This window comes from Pelophylax lessonae (assembly GCF_965119305.1).
Source record: "Pelophylax lessonae genome assembly, chromosome: 1".
Classification (NCBI taxonomy): domain Eukaryota; kingdom Metazoa; phylum Chordata; class Amphibia; order Anura; family Ranidae; genus Pelophylax; species Pelophylax lessonae.
In genome coordinates this window covers 806,492,066-806,509,805 of record NC_138768.1, presented here as the reverse complement: position 1 = coordinate 806,509,805, position 17,740 = coordinate 806,492,066, and the positions used below count along the sequence as shown (strand labels likewise).

Genomic DNA, 17,740 nt, shown 5'->3' with positions numbered 1-17,740 from the left:
TTATTATACAGGATTTATATAGCGCCGACAGTTTGCAATATAAGGGAAGACAATACAGTTACAATACAATTCAATACAGGAGGATTTAGAGGGCCCTGCTCGTTAGAGCTTACAATATATACAGTGGGTACGGAAAGTATTCAGACCCCCTTAAATTTTTCACTCTTTGTTATATTGCAGCCATTTGCTAAAATCATTTAAGTTCATTCTTCTTCCTCATGAATGTACACATAACACCCCATACTGACAGAAAAACACAGAATTGTTGACATTGTTGCAGATTTATTAAAATAGAAAAACTGAAATATCACATGGTCCTAAGTATTCAGACCCTTTGCTGTGACACTCATATATTTAACTCAGGTGCTTTCCATTTCTTCTGATCATCCTTGAGATGGTTCTACACCTTCATTTGAGTCCAGCTGTGTTTGATTATACTGATTGGACTTGATTAGGAAAGCCACACACCTGTCTATATAAGACCTTCCAGATCACAATGCATGTCAGAGCAAATGAGAATCATGAGGTCAAAGGAACTGCCTGAAGAGCTCAGAGACAGAATTGTGGCAAGGCACAGATCTGGCCAAGGTTACAAAAAGATTTCTGCTGCACTTAAGGTTCCTAAGAGCACAGTGGCCTCCATAATCCTCAAATGGAAGACGTTTGGGATGACCAGAACCCTTTCTAGAGCTGGCCGTCCGGCCAAACTGAGCTATCGGGGGAGAAGAGCCTTGGTGAGAGAGGTAAAGAAGAACCCAAAGATCACTGTGGCTGAGCTCCAGAGATGCAGTCAGGAGATGGGAGAAAGTTGTAGAAAGTCAACCATCACTGCAGCCCTCCACCAGTCGGGGCTTTATGGCAGAGTGGCCCGACGGAAGCCTCTCCTCAGTGTAAGACACATGAAAGCCCGCATGGAGTTTGCTAAAAAAACACCTGAAGGACTCCAAGATGGTGAGAAATAAGATTCTCTGGTCTGATGAGACCAAAATAGAACTTTTTGGCCTTAATTCTAAGCGGTATGTGTGGAGAAAACCAGGCACTGCTCATCACCTGTCCAATACAGTCCCAACAGTGAAGCATGGTGGTGGCAGCATCATGCTGTGGGGGTGTTTTTCAGCTGCAGGGACAGGACGACTGGTTGCAATCGAGGGAAAGATGAATGCGGCCAAGTACAGGGATATCCTGGACAAAAACCTTCTCCAGAGTGCTCTGGACCTCAGACTGGGCCGAAGGTTTACCTTCCAACAAGACAATGACCCTAAGCACACAGCTAAAATAACGAAGGAGTGGCTTCACAACAACTCCGTGACTGTTCTTGAATGGCCCAGCCAGAGCCCTGACTTAAACCCAATTGAGCATCTCTGGAGAGACCTAAAAATGGCTGTCCACCAACGTTTACCATCCAACCTGACAGAACTGGAGAGGATCTGCAAGGAGGAATGGCAGAGGATCCCCAAATCCAGGTGTGAAAGACTTGTTGCATCTTTCCCAAAAAGACTCCTGGCTGTATTAGATCAAAAGGGGGCTTCTACTAAATACTGAGCAAAGGGTCTGAATACTTAGGACCAAGTGATATTTCAGTTTTTCTTTTTTAATAAATCTGCAACAATGTCAACAATTCTGTGTTTTTCTGTCAGTATGGGGTGCTATGTGTACATTCATGAGGAAGAAGAATGAACTTAAATGATTTTAGCAAATGGCTGCAATATAACAAAGAGTGAAAAATTTAAGGGGTCTGAATACTTTCCGTACCCACTGTATATGGATCACTATATGGCCATATGGTGGGACCAAATCCCCATTTTTATTTATGGATTGTCTTCAAATTTGGTAGTAATTTCTTTTGCATGTGTGCGCTATTCTTTTTTAATATATATATATATATATATATATATATACACACAAACACACACACACCTATATCTACATTACAGCAAGTGGCAAGTCCCAATGCTCCCCACCAGCACCTGCACAATATAGAATATGTTTCTTTGAGTATGGGGAGCACATAACCTTCTCTCATGATGCAATGCTTGGGTCAAGTGGCCAGTGACGAAGATAAAGACATGGCCTCTTCCTGTAATCTCAAACACCAGCTATCAACTGGTGTTTTGCTGCAGCCTGGCATGCAGGAAGGAACAGTGATGGAGTGAAGTGATGGTCATATCTGGGTCAACAATGCTTCTTTTTGATATCAGCCTTTTTAGGCAGCTTCCCTCCTACCTAAATCTAAGTACACAGAGTCTCAGCATTCCTTCACAACTATTCCCAGCTTTGATTGTGTTCCTAAATTTAGGCAACTAACATAAATGTACCTCCTTCTATAATACTGTTGAGCAACATGACGTAGAAGGCAAATGAGCCGATATTGTCCTGCCTCTAAAACACATGTCAAACACAAGGCCCACAGGCCATGTGACCCTCGAACCCCTCCTGCAGTTGCGCCACGCTTTTCCACCCCCACCTTGTCTCAGCAGTTGCCAGCAGAAAGGGGTACAGAATTTCTATACCAGATCCTGCATTTCTTCATGCAGCCGAGGAGAGGCTCATCTCAGCCCCCCTGTCTCAGCTGTCAGCAGAAGAGAGGAGAACATAACTCCTTCTACAGGTCCTGTACCTCTCTGTGCAGCTGTAGCACCCCCTTGTTTCCACTACCCCTGGTCTCAGCATTCAGCAGCAGTCTGTTAGGGGTGCAGGGGTGCCTCCCCCTATCCATGTGTTATTTTTTTTTTTTTTTTTGTGAAGCACGTGATTAGAGCCAGAGACTCTAATAGGCTTCCAAAAAAGGGTGGGCTCTGAGCACAGAGCCCACCCAGTTGTGTGACAATAGCGAATGAATATTCGCTTTTGTCACACGGATCCTCCTCCTGGCCAATCAGGAAGCTGCTCCTAAGACCCGTTTCCTGATTGGCCGAAAGGAGAAGCCATGCCATTGGCCAAGAAGGAGGAGATGCAGGAGACTGAGGAGAAGCCGCCGCCACTGCCTGCCTGCAATCCACATGTTCACAGTGAGTGAGCCAGCGACCGGGGGTGGGGTATGGTGTGCGGGGTGGTGTGGTCTGGGGGGTATGGTGTGGTCCGTCTGCCTCCCCGCCGGCCCATGGAGCACCAGATGCCACTGTTCAGCAGACTCCAGCCCTCATCTTGGTTTCCTCCAGACCCAGCACTTTCTGCTTCCCAGCTCTGCCCCAGCTTCTTCCCAGCAGCAGCACAAAGTAAGGGGGAGTGCACTGTGATAAAATCAAGGGTGGGGGACACTTGACTTCTGATGGGGGTTCTTGACATCTGATGTAAAGGGGGGGGGGTTCCTCAGGACAGCTAGTCTTACAGATTGAACTAACCCTTTGTGGGCAACGATAATGCTGATGCGGCCCGCAAAGTAATTGAGTTTGACAAACCTACTGTAAAATGTCTGCTCTCCCATTGGCAGGAAAAAACAAGGATAAACAGCAGGAGGCCGATACATGAGAACCAGATGGAATAAAAATGAGAACAATATTTCTGTTGTTATAGAGAAACTAGAACATGTGTGTTAAAGAAGAATACTGATAGGAGTCAGTAACTGCAATGTGGTTCTCATTGGCTGTTCTCCAGTATTAATAAATCAGCTCCTATGAAGTGATGGCATTATTAGGTTGCTCCTGGCTCTACAAAGATCAATTTATTTCTGATTAGAAAGGAACTTTGTGAACTTGGAAAAAAGCAGTAAGAGTTTTAATGCATTCAGACTAGTTTACTCTTAGTCTTTTCAATAACTTCTTTCATTCGAGTTGACTGTCAATGATGATTGGAGAGGAAACTTCTTAAAACAGATAATAGGAATGTTGTTATATGACAATCTTCTCTGCATACTGATGGTCTATTAATATATTTGAGGATAATTCAGTATTGTAGTAAACTTAGGTTAGATGTTCATGTAGAGTTCATCATTAAACATAATTATGGGTTTGCTAGGCCACTAAATCACGTAACTGAGAGTGGATGAAGGAAGTGCATTAATATAGTACATAAGAGAAAGGCCACAATGGAAAGTCCAGAGTTTTTCTATATTACTGCACTACCGACAAACACTTTAATGGCATATTACTCCCCAAGTATCTTCTAATATCAAGAAGTTACAATAAGTAGCCAGAAGTCTAATCTCTAATATTTTTAATTCAATTTTTTTGTAAGATTTTAAATGTTGTCCGTGCCTCCATTCATGATTCCTCTACAACAAATGTGGTCAGAACTAAAATCTGCCAAATGGGAACACACAGAGCAATAAAAGGTCCCAGCAACTCCTTAGCCAGAGTGAGTATTTTACTCTAAGCGGATCGCTAGGCCAAAGTCACGAGTGTTACAACAGTCATGGTTCTTCTTTAATATCTTCATACATGATATCGGTGGCAAAGGACCAGATCTTGCCCCTGACTGCAGGTTTTACCGGTACAGTAAGTCCATGCTAAACCTTGTGCCTGTGGTATAAATAGGTTTGTACCAGTAGATGGCTCCGGCAATTAGTCCTCCAAAGTGGTAACATAATGACATAGATGGCAGCCACAAGTTTTGGTCTGAACTGTATCAGTAGAGGACAACTAGAACCCAACAAGACTGCAAAGGATTGTAACGGGCAAATTTACTATCCCAGATATAAAAACAAGAAATAGTTCAATACAAACCCAGAAAAGTAAACAGGCGAAGGACCTCACTGGGGTTCCATAGCCACAGGGTTCCAAGCAGAGAAAGTAGAGAAGTTTTTTAAAGTTTGGAAACTTGCAATATCGGTACACCCATCTATGCATGTTTCCATGCAGGCTAATTTATCTTTGCAAATTGTTATTGCTATTATACAGGATTTATATAGCGCCAACAGTTTGCACTGCGTTATATTCAGCAAAACTCTCTGGGTAGGAAGGAAATGGAAAATATTTTCCAAACCTTTAAGGCAAGTCATTGTTCAATACTACAAATGTTAAACTACAATCATAAGTTATATTTCAGTTATAGGTAAAGGCTGAAAGGTGAAGTCATTTTTGTGCTTTTATATTTCTTGGTCTGTACCTGTCCATCTTGTCATTTTAGATGCTTCTTCCCATCTTCCTCCTGTTTCTTTCTCGTTAATGTAATATACATCTAAACTCCTCCGGAGACACATTGAGTTAGGCAGGTATGTTGTCCTGGAGGACCCCAGGAATTTGACCTGGAATCAGCCTCTTGCAATTACCTTATACAGCAGTAGAGGGAAGGCAGGATAAGGGATCAGTCAGTTGTGCTGCAGTGTTCAGGCTCAAACAAGGAACATGCTCTTTCACTGTCTAGTCACATGCACAGACAAGGACAAGCCCCACTTGTGTACCTTAAAGTGGTTGTGAAGGCTCAAGGTTTTTTACTTTCATGCATTTTATGCATGAAGGTAAAAAAACCTTCTGTGTGCAGCAGCCCCCCCACCCCTCCCTCCCAATACTTACTCGAGCCCCATCTTGATCCAGCATTGTGCACAAGAGCAGTGGCTCTCCTGGGTCTCTTCCTTCTCTCTGGCTGAGACAGCAGCAGGAGCCATTAGCTACCACTACTGTCAATCACAGCCAGTGAGCCAATGAGGAAAAAGCAGGGGCAGGGCCGAGTCACTCTCCATGTGTGAATGGACACACAGAGCAGCAGCTCAGGAGCCCCCACAGCAAGCTGCTTGCTATAGGGGCAGGGGGGAGGGGCCAGGAGTGCCGATGTTGGACCTGAGAAAAGGAAGATCGGGCTGCTGTGTGCAAAACCACTGCACAGAGCACGTAAGTACATGTTTGTTATTTTTTTTTTTTTTTTTTTAATCTGCCTTTAATATCAGTTTAAGTGCGGCAGAGTGAGAAATCAGGTCTCCTGCTCTGCCAGATAGGTCTGTGCTGTGTAAATCTAGGAACTGGATGGACAGAAATACAAATTCTTTGACATGCAAATCAGTTCCCGCAAATGAACTTCATCTGTGTATTTAGCTGTTTGAATGGAGTTTAGCTTTAACTCTCTGGGATCTTCCAACAACCATATCTGGTTTCAGTGATCTAACCCTTTAACCTCTAAATAAGGTTTGCAAGGGGAATGTTCTGATGAATGAGTTCAATAAAGTGCCAAGTTACTGTAGAAACATCATACAAGCGTTATATTTGTATATTAAACATTACACCGTTACTTCACAGTATATTCATATGGTAACAGTCCTTTATTTCATATAATAATTTCATGGCTTTCATACAAGGAAATTAGTAACACAAGGTGAAACGACTCTTGTAGATCCTAATGCCCTTCTTTTATTTGCTTTTACCTGGCATTGCGCCCGAGGGAAAGAACAAAAGGTTATAAAAACATGCAGGCTTGGCTGACCAGCCACCAGTATGTATACAGCTGACCTTAGCGGCACTAACCATGAGTACGGCTCTTGGCTGTTCAACTGAAACTGAAAGCCCAAAAGACAAGGAAGTAAAAAACGACTAAAATTTCAGAATGTTTGACTATGCTACTAATTAACCTCTGGGGGGGGGGGGGGGGGTGGAAAGAATGCCTTAAACCATCGGTTAACTTGAATGTGTTTTCATTTCTTGCAGAGATATGGCTTGTGGAGAACCCAAATGGCCAGTTCCAATGAGGGCAATTGGTGCCCAGAACCTACTGACATTGCCTGGTGGAGTCACAATTGCAGGGTACTTGCACAAAAGAGGAGGAAAACAGCTGCAGCTCTTTAAATGTAAGTTGCAGAAAATATTATGTATAGTATAGTTTCTTAAATGTGAAAAAAATATTTTGAACACTATGATACGGCTGTTTTTTGAAAACTGGAACTTGGGTTCTACATTACACCTGATACGCTGCTGATAGGCTGCTAGTAATGGCAGGTACTATCTGTCTTTCCTCTAGTTTCCATACATGAATACCAGTCTTTAATTACCGCCTTCTCTTGACATAGGTGCAAATCTGTCCTTTCATGTTAGTTAAAGCTTAAAGTGATTGTAAAATCTTAAGGTTTTTCACCTTAAAGCGGAGTTCCGGGCACAGATCTCATTTTTTGATGAACATACCCCCGGGACAGTCAGGGCTAGCACATTCCACAATGGCTAGCCTCTGATCTGTCCCGGTTCACACTTACCTGCAAGAAGAAATACTTACTTTGAAAATTTCTTCCACAGCGTTTGCATCTCTCTTGTGGGCAGCTGAAGCCGGCGCGGTCCTCTTCGGCGTCTTCTTCCGCGTCTTCTTCTCCCAGAATGCGCCTGCACCGGCCCCTCTCGTCACTTCCGGTGCGGCGCCGCATTCCTAAACAGCTTCTGGGCATGCCCAGAAGCTGTTTAGCAGGGGAATGCGGCGTCGCCCGGAAGTGACATGCGGGGCCGGTGCCGTCGCATTGATTCCTGGGAGCGATGACGTTCAGCTCCCAGGAATCATCGCGAAGCAGGAAGTGACGGGGTGAGCCTCGGCGCTGGAGGAGGAAGTACCCTGAGGTGAGTATTTACGATCTTCAATTACAAGGTGAGTGTACAAAAAAAAAGAAAATTAACTATCAAATTCCTTTTCAGGTTATGTGTAGCTAGCGGAGGGGCACAAAAAAAAATACCGCTTTAAGGCATTTTTTTTTCTTACCTGCAAGGCAAAGGCATAATGTGCTAGTATGCTCACATACTAGCACAATATGTTAAACTTATGTGAAAAAGAAGCGTTCCAGCTGAAAGCAGCGTCCATCTCTACCCGGTCTTCCTTCTGGGTTTGCGAGTCCGGCTCTGTGACTGGCTGAAGCCGCGATAAAGTCACTCCCACGCATGCACGCGGGAGCTGCCAGTCACGGCACGCTGCTCTGAAGAAACGGCACAGGTGGCCGTTCCTTCAGAGCGCATGCACCAGTGACGTAACTGGCTGCTAGCTCAGTAAATATCTCCTAAACGGTGCATGTTTAGGAGATATTTACACTACCTATAGGCACGCCTTAACCACTTAAGCCCCGGAAGATTTTACCCCCTTCCTGACCAGGGTTTTTTTTGCGATTTTTTACTGTGTGACTTTAACGGACAATTGCGCGGTCGTGCGACGCTGTACCTTAACGAATTTGACGTCCTTTTTTCCCCACAAACAGAGCTTTCTTTTGGTGGTATTTGATCACCTGTGCGATTTTTTGATCATGCGCTATAAACAAAAATGTGTCAATTTTGCAAAAATAACAATATTTTTCACATTTTTTTTATATGAAATTCCCCAAAAAAACCATGTAAAAATCTAAATTTTTTAACATTTTCGGCCAATTTGTTTTATGCTACATATGTTTGGTAAAAGAAAATCGCAAAAAGCGTATTTTGACTGGTAGGCGCAAAAGTTATCGTGTTGACTAACAAAGGGAAAGATTTTTGTCATTTTTGGTGTTTTTTTTTTTAACAAGTAATGGCGGCGATCTGCGATTTTTTTTTTTGCGGGACTGCGACATTGCGGCGGACAGATCGGACCCTTGACTGACATTTTTGACACTTTTGGGGTTACCAGTGACATTACTGCAGTAATCAGTGCTATACATATGCACTGTTACTGCAAAAATGACACTGGCAGGGAAGGGGTTAACTGTATTGGAGAGGGAGGGGTTAAGTGTGTCCTAGGGGCGTGATTCTAACTGTGATGGGACATGGCTACTAGTGTAAAAACAGAGATCAACGGTCCTACATAGTAGAACCGTCTGATCTCCATTTTTACACAGGGGAGAATGACAGGCGGCTTGTTTACATTAGCCGCCTGCCTTTCTCCCTTCCCGGCGAACGATCGCGAGTGCCCGGCGGACATCGGGTCCGCCGGTCGCACGCACTGACTTGTCTGGGAACGAGCCGGGGTGGGCGCACGCCTCAGTGACAGGCTAGTGACGTACCGGTATGTCACTTTGCCTGGCCGGGGCTGACCGCCGCAGTATATGTACTTGCGGCGGTCGGCAACCGGTTAATATAGGTAAAACCTAAAGATGGAAGTTTACTTCCTCTTTAATGCATTCTTTGCATTAAGGTGAAAAACCTTCTTTGCTGTAGCCCCCCAGACCCCCCCTTTTTCTTACCTGACCCCAATCCCATCTAGCGATGAGCACAAGCCCAGCAGCTCCAGTGGCTCCAGCCGCTGTCTCTCTCAACATTGGACAGATTGATAGCAGCAGGAGCCATTGGCGCTCTGTGTCAATAGACGCAGCAGCAGGAATCAGGACCGCGCCTGTACGGGTGCCCCATGGAAAGCGGTTTTCCGTGGGGGCACCCGATGAAGGGCAGGAGCCAGGACCACCAGCGGGGCACCTCAAATAAGGAGGAACAGAGCTGCTCTGTGCACACAGCAGATAAGTATGACATGTCTGTTATCATCATTCAAAAAAAAATTCACCTTTACAACCCCGTTAATCCCAAGCAGCTATAATAGACACAAATAATGCAGGAGTGTATTCAGTAATGCATCATTGAACATATTTTTTTTATGCATATAATGAGGTTGATTTACTAAAACTGGAGAGTGTAGAATCTGGTGCAACTGTACATAGTAGCCAATCAGCTTCTAACTACAGCTTGTTCCGTTAACCACTTCCCCCCGGGTGGACTTCCATGGACATCCTTAGGTTTCAGTGGTTGAACGGGGATGATGCCTGCACCTACAGGCACCATTCCGTATGTATCTTTTCAGCCGGCGATTCCCTAACAGGCAGAAGTGATCCGAGTGGCTAATTAGGACAAGGAGAGTAAGGCCTTCTTGCCATTGCTACAATAGGCAAACATAGCTGAGAAATCAGGTTTTGGGATGTCTCTTTCCAAGTCCTAAAGAGAGATTTAAATGGCAAGACGTAATTAAATATTCCAAATGTCATCTTTGTGTGGGCTGACCTATTTTCTCTGATCATTTGCAACGTGAACTGACATTTTCTTTTTCATTAGGTTTGTTTTCACTTGTGTATCTAGTCAGCTTTGTGACCTGAAATGAAACAACAGTGGTGCAGAGCAGCCAATAAGAACATGTTGTGATGCTCGGTAGATTAACCATATGTCTATGTGGTCATCTTCTGCAGACACTGAGAAGCAGCATAGGGAAACACAGCTGAGCTCTCAGTTATGCATTCATTTACTATACTCAATATGCTGTACACTTCTTTTTTTTTTTTTTTTTTTAACCTATGTTTGTGGTTAGCCAAAATGTAAGATCTCAACTTGTGATTTTTGTATAGGTTTTAGAAAGGGTAAAATTACTAGGCATGGAGGTGTAAATTGGGGGCTAATCCTAATCAATATCTATCTGTTATAGACTTATCTCCTGTTATTAACCTTTTGTGGGACATTGTGAGGCTCAGAATGTCTGCGTAGACCTGCCTTGTGGGAGAATATATTTACATCTTCCTATGCTAGTGTCAACTACTGGTGGCAACTGTGACAGACCTAACTGGGAAAGAGGCTTTTGAAGGGGACTGCAGGGTAGCCTCTTGCCTACTGACTATGGGCCCTGGCTTTTGAGGGAGCACTACTCTTTGGGAGGTGTGTGCCTGGGGGATTCTTGGAGTGGTCTTGCTTCTGATTCGGGTCCACTGCCCCCCCCCCCCCGAAACACACAGACTCTGGGAATCTAGGCCCGGGATACATATTTGGGTCCTTTGTGCCCAAACCAGCAAGGTCTCAGAGTAGCTGTTAATCTAATTAGCTCAAACCAACCTGATACTGGGGTCTCCTGCTATAGTATGTTCATTAAAGTGTTATGTGTTTATTGTTAAGCATGCCTTTCCCATTGTGTGCCTCTTAGGTGTGCATTCCCATTTTATGAGTCACCTATTGTTTCTGTCTGTCTGCTCACCTCTTGGAGATGTGATTATTATTGTGTCCACTTTACCTTGTTATCGAACCATTGTGGGATGTTATGTGTTTATGTTTATGACAATGCGTAATGTACTTTGTATATCAGGGCTTGTGGGCTTGGTGCCAGACAGTCTGAACTAGAGTGGGATCTCTGATTAATCAAATTGTCTGGGTGGGCAGTAGTAGTTTAATTAGATTGATGTTCAAGTTAGCTGATCCTTACCTATGTTAAATACATCCCTGTTTACAGTTTCCTTTGTGTATGATAATGTGATCAGGCCCTGATCTGATCTTGTGTGCTATATAGATTCTGTGTGAGTTTTCAATAAAGTTTGAGTTTCAGTATGCACCTAAGCTAGTGTTGTCTAGTATCTTGAGTGCAATCTTCAGTTATAACACTTGGTTCCTGGGTCCAAACCGGAGGAAGCTGTATACTGACGGAAGCACTCAAGCTGGGTGCTGGACGGTTCTGTCACAGAAACCTCTACATCAGGGGTCTTCAAACTATGGCCCTTCAGTTGTTCAGGAACTACAAATCCCATCATGCCTAGCCATGTCTGTGAAGGTCAGAGTTTTACAATGCCTCATGGGACGTGTAGTTCCGCAATAGCTGGATGGCCGTAGTTTGAGAATCCCTGCTCTACATGGAGCTTGATAAAGTATTGTTTGGGCTTGTATATGTTCAGGTGAATAGTTTGGAGAAAAATGTCCTAACTGTAAGATGGCAGTGTGGGTGGATGGGACATAAAGTAATATTAAATGGTAAAGGTAGGAGGGGGATACAGCAGGGTAGTAATGGTACCACAAAACAGAGACAAATTTTGGAAAAACTGCATTTTGTTCCCCTGGTATGCCTGCAGGGATATTCAGCAATATTAGTAAATCTATTGTTTCATTTTATAAAATCCTGATAAAATGAAAATGTTACATCTATCTATCTGTAGTAAAGGAAAACACACCAGGAAAAAAATATATACATTTAAAAGAAACCTTTATTTCCTGTCACTCTGGTTAACTCAGTAACAAATATAGCAGACAGGTGAATTTCTGTCTTTTGGTGACATAAATAGCCCACACAAGCAGATGATCTGGCTACATATGGATCTATCATAGTGGAAGTCCCCTGTCTAATAGTATATAAGGGATTCTAGGACACCAGCATGATATTATTATCTAATGCAGGGATTCTCACACATGTCTTAAACTCCCAGCAACAGTTCATGTTTTCTGGATATCCAGACATTGACCTAAATTCAATTTGTGAGGTTACCTGCAAAGCATGCAGTGTTGGACTGGGAAACACTGATAGTGACCCTCCATATGACCAGAATAAACTGTTGTGGCATTTATATATGCTAGCAAGTAAGTGTAGAGTCACAGAGGTTAGCTATGAAAACATAACATCAGCTATTATCTTTCTTTCACCAGGGCCTTTAAGATATGTTATTATACATAAAGGCTGTGTGTACTACTTCAAATCCAGCACCTCATCAGCCTCACAAGGAGCCTTCTCACTAAATGGTTACAACAGGTATGTGCTTATCAATCCCACTAATACAGTATAAACACTATATGGTCAATAAATGTACCCCTGTGCACAAAGCCAGTTCAATGAAGACATGGGTAAATGAACATGTGGAGGTGGAGGAACTCTCAAGTGGCTTGTGCAAAGTCTTAATCTCAACCCTACTGAACAAATTTGGGATAAACTGGAATGCTGATTGCAAGTTATCCAATACAATTTCTCACAAACATACTTTAAAATCTTGGGGAAAGCCTAAAAGACCAGAAGAGTGGAGGCCGTTCCAGCTGTAAGAAAATGGAGAAGAGCAACTCTATATAAATGCCCATGGCATTGGAAAGTGAGTTCCTCCAAGCTCATATACACTGAGCAAAATTATAAACACAACACTTGTTTTTGCCCCCATTTTTCATGAGCTGAACTCAAAGATCTAAGACTTTTTCTATGTAAACAAAAAGCCTATGTTCACAAATCTGTCTAAATCTGTGTTAGTGAGCACTTCTCCTTTGCTGAGATCCATCCACCTCACAGGTGTGGCCTATCAAGATGCTGATTAGACAGCATGATTATTGTACAGGTGTGCCTTAGGCTGGCCACAATAAAAGGCCACTCTAAAATGTGCAGTTTTATCACACAGCACAATGCCACAGATGTCTCAAGTTTTAAAGTTGGCATGCTGACTGCAGGAATGTCCACCAGAGCTGTTGCCCATGAATTGAATGTTAATTTCTCTACCATAAGCCATCTCTAAAGGCGTTTCAGAGAATTTTGCAGTACATCCATCCGGCCTCACAACCACAAACCACGTGTAACCACACCAGACCAGCCACCCGGACAGCTGCTGCAACATTCGGTTTGCATAACCAAAGAATTTCTGCATAAGCTGTCAGAAACCGTCTCAGGGAAGCTCATCTGCATGCTCGTCATCCTCATCAAGGTCTCAACCTGACTGCAGTTCATCATTGTAACCGACCTGAGTTGGCAAATGCTCACATTCGGCACTTTGGAGAGGTGTTCTCTTCACGGATGAATCCCGGGTTTCTTAGATCTTTGAGTTCAGCTCATGAAAAATGGGGGCAAAAACAAGTGTTGCATTTATAATTTTGTTCAGTATAATTATGATGGGCAGATGTCCACAACTTGGGGATACACAGTTTAATTGTGGCTAAGTGAGGAAAAAAGCAAGAAGGAATATGAAGCCTATTCCTAATGTAGTGAAGGGAGCCCCTATGCCACTGTGGTCAACTTTGCATGAAGAATTGCCTGATATAGCACAGATACAACCCAACTAAACAACCATTTGGCTAACATGGGCAGTGTTGGGGTAGTTACTCAAAAAATTTAACTAGTTACTAGTTACTTCTGTAAATTGTAATGAGATTACTTTACTAGTTACTGCATTTGAAAAGTAACTTCACTACTTATTACTTTACTTCCCTCTTTCTTAATTGACCGTGTAGAAGAAGATACATGACACTCTTTCTGCATAGAGTTTATTGTATAAACACAGGCTTTGGGAAACATGAGAACAAAACCTGAAAAAACAGAATAAAACATAAAGTGCAACAAAAAGTCATAAACTTCATCCCTCTCTATTCTTCGAAATAACGATTGTATCGCACGGCTTGGGTAACGCAGGAAAGCGCGTTCCTATAGCCTAGTAAAGTAGTGTAGTTACTTCCTATAGCCTAGTAAAGTAGTGTAGTTACCAATATTAGTATTGTAACTAGTTACTTTAGTTACCAAAAAAAGTAATGTAGTTACTGTAATCAGTTACTTTGTAACTAGTTACCCCCAACACTGAACATGGGTATAGCTGTTGGTAAGTTTATTAACTAGCATGTGTCTAAGTTATACTGTATAAACCCTTAGTACCCAACCTGTGGCCCTTTGGTACTTTCAGGACCCTAGTAGTTAGCAGGGGCATTAGAACCATTGATTTGGAAAAAAAAGGTAATAGCAGTGATCTCTTTTAGTCCTATACGACATGTTCCCAGTTTCTCACTGTCTTACACATCATGTCCCCAGTCTCCAACCAACCCTGTAGCATATCTACAGCCTCTGACCATAATTTCCTCTGGTATGTCTGCAGTTTCTGACATATTAAGCATATTAAATGAGTGGCCCTTTGGTGGGGTCAGGGGCCGCAGTTGATAGTATGATACAAGTTTGGCTTCTATGGAGTAAGACATGTGAAGCAGCTATTAATAGGAGTAGTATCAGTCAGTTAGTTCTTTTATATCCTTATTGGTGTGCATCTGAACACTCTGCACATGGGATCTCCTTCATGGCGTGTCAAGGTAAAAATCAGTTTTAATTATTATATACTGTAAAAGAATTGCAGTTCCTTCGAAAAAAGAACACATTTGTGTTACAATCCCATCTCATCGTCTATGTGTAATGAACTGGACAGGACATCAGTTTAGTTACTGACTGGTAAAACCAACATGTCCAGTATTCCGAAAAACAAAATCAGATCAAGTTGTTGACGGCTGCTAACATAAAGTTGAATCAAACTTTTCTTGACCATAAAGGTGTGTTATATGCAGTCTCTAAAAATCTGGAAACATTGTGAGGACAAAACCTAATTCATACATCATCAGACCCTAACTGATTTGTTATAAATTACCTACAGATTGGATGCCAGACAGGAGCACATGCAAATGATGCTTACTTTTAACTCACATTCTTCATCACTTTTACTAGGGTAATGCGGGCAGCAGAAGAGACCACATCAAATAATGTTTTCCCCTTCAAGATGGTGCACATTAGCAAAAAACATCGAACATGGTATTTCTCGGCAGCATCTGAAGAGGAGCGGAAGGTAGGTCCATCTGCCAGCAGTAAGACAAGAAGATGTTATTTTATGTTCAAACTGGTGTACCAAAATGTCAATACTGACACAAATCGCCAAATGCAAGGCTTCATTTAATGATGAGTTGACCTGATTTCCCTCCTTATAAGGTAAAACATGTTTTTCATACACCACTGGTTGAAGCTAAAACTGTGTCAATTCATCTACCTATTTAAAGAACCTCCACATGGACATGTGGGAATAGGGAGAGTCAGACACTTGTATATAAACCTATAAGGGCAAAAGTACAATGCATAGTTTGCTAAAAAGGTAGCTTGAAAACCGAGCAGAGATCCAGCTAGCTTCTAACTTCCTTTTGACAACAGGCAGCTGACAACACACTGCCTCTGCTTAGGGCTGGCCCAAGACATTGTGCTACCTGGGTCCAAGAATGAAATGCTGCTGTTATCATGACACACAAAACTGCTGTAAAAAAAGTCTTGGGCGTCAATTTGCAGTGTAAATAGAAGAGAAGGAGAGGCGGTTGTGGTTTAATTTGCTGCCCCTCTCAAAGTTCTGCCTGGGTCCAATGGACCCAGCGGGACCCATTGTAGGGCTGGCCCTGCCTCTGCTGTACAGTAACCTATAATACTGTTGTCAGAAATCCCTAGTTTTCATCTCTTGGGCTACAGAACACTTCCCCATCTTCTTATCTCCAAACTATAATGCAGAGGTGTTGAGTAGTCCAGAGGGGAACAGGCAAAATGGAAATGTATTCAATGAGCTACTAATGCTGTCAAGTGCTGGGGCAGTACAGTAATCTTTGCATGAAATAAATACTCAACTATTCACACAGTACTGTCCTCCCTGTATGCAACTCAGACTTGGGTGTTTTGTTTAGTCATCTGATTTGCAATTGTAATCCATGTTTTTTTTTTATGCACATTGGTATTTGATTATTTTGGACTGTGTGGGTGAAAATATTGTTAAAGGAAACACAATAAAAAAACAATAAATTCTGTTACAGAAATGGATGCTAGCCTTGAGAACGGAGATAGACCATTATCATGAGAAGAAGGAAGCAATTACCGACCTAAGGTATGTGGCCATGTGAACAGCTAAGCAAAAATACAACCCATCCTATTATATTTTTTTTTTCAGAAAACAAGTCACAAGATAATAACAATGGTCTGTTCTGTTGACTGGTCCTATAATCCCCCCTACTTGGAAGGTTTCCTTTATTATTGACCACCCATCTCCTAGAACAAGGATCTCCAGGATTTCCAAACAAAGGGCCTGTTTACTGTCCTTCAGGCTTTAGGGGGCCAGACTGTGGCCAGCAGGAGTATAAATGCCCAGTGTCAGTGGAAGTAATCAGTGTCTCATCATCGGTATTAGTAGGAGGAATAGTGCCCCTTTGTTGGTGGCAGTGGGGGGAATAGTGCCCCATCATTGGTGTCAGTGGAAGGAATGGTGCCCCATCATTAGGGTTAGTGAGAGGAAGAGTGCATTGTATTAGTTTGAGAAATAGTGCCCCAAGGGCCAGATAGAGGCAAGCAAAGGGCCACATCTGTCCTACTACAGAAGTTTGGAGTCCGCTGTACTAGAAGAAAATGGACTGGAGTGGGGCATGAGGATAAAAAAACAAGTATGAATACTATTTGCTGTCTGGGTCCCTTTAGGGAGATTTCCTTTTACTTCCTGTCTTGTAGATTTAACAGGAAGTGAGTGGAAATCTTTAAGTGAGAAAAAAGTGTCCTCTTAGACAGTTGTCACTGGAAGAGTTGTTCCCATTGAAAAATGTACCTCTCATTCTGGTGACAACTGTAAAATTCTGTATTTCCGATTGTCACCAGGTAAAATAGAGAGGGTATATCTTTGTGGCAGGAACTCAGATAGCAAACAAAACTGAGGGGTTTTATTCTTTCTCTAAACAATGCACAAGTAAAAAAAAAAAAAATATATATATATATATATATATATATATATATATATACAGTAAAACCTTGGATTGCGAGCATAATTCGTTCCGGAAGCATGCTTGTAATCCAAAGCACTCTTATATCAAAGCGAATTTCCCCATAAGAAATAATGGAAACTCAGATGATTCGTTCCACAACCATTTATTCATAAGTTATTCAGTTTATAGTCCATATAAAAAGATTATAGCATTGCGATAGGTTATATAACCATAAAATGTCCATCCACAAATAGCCGCTTCCACAAGGGGATTAGAAGCAAAATCCAGCAGGAGCTACAGAGTATCAAAGAGAAGAGAGGCGCCTCTAAGTGTAGCAATATGGTTCCATTTAATGAAGGTACAACATTTAGCAACTGACATGGTTGATGAATAAAACAGGCACATCTAAGTATGCAGGCATCCGTGGTAAAGCTGTCCACATAGACCATCTTCTGCACCGCCGGCTGCCAGTCTGTAATCCTGACCCGGAAGACCACCCTGCAGTAAAGCGATCTGAAAGCGAGGGGCAGCGTGGAAGGGATGACGTAGATGGCGGTGCGGAGGATGGTCTATGTTGACAGTTTTACCCCGGATGCCTGCATCCTTAGATGTGCCTGTTCCAATCATCAACCCTGTGTGTTGCTAAATGTTGTACCTTC

At 42.6% G+C, this 17,740-nt stretch overlaps 1 protein-coding gene across 1 annotated transcript in view; it reads left to right on the top strand.

Moving 5' to 3' along the window:
• SH3BP2 (SH3 domain binding protein 2) overlaps nucleotides 1-17,740 on the top strand; it is a 56,756-nt gene that overhangs the window by 16,792 nt on the left and 22,224 nt on the right. The window contains exons 2-5 of the mRNA XM_082243195.1: nucleotides 6,573-6,712; nucleotides 12,234-12,336; nucleotides 15,034-15,151; nucleotides 16,149-16,219. Of these exons, the coding sequence (XP_082099321.1) occupies nucleotides 6,573-6,712; nucleotides 12,234-12,336; nucleotides 15,034-15,151; nucleotides 16,149-16,219 (432 nt within the window). The remainder of the gene's footprint in view (nucleotides 1-6,572; nucleotides 6,713-12,233; nucleotides 12,337-15,033; nucleotides 15,152-16,148; nucleotides 16,220-17,740) is intronic.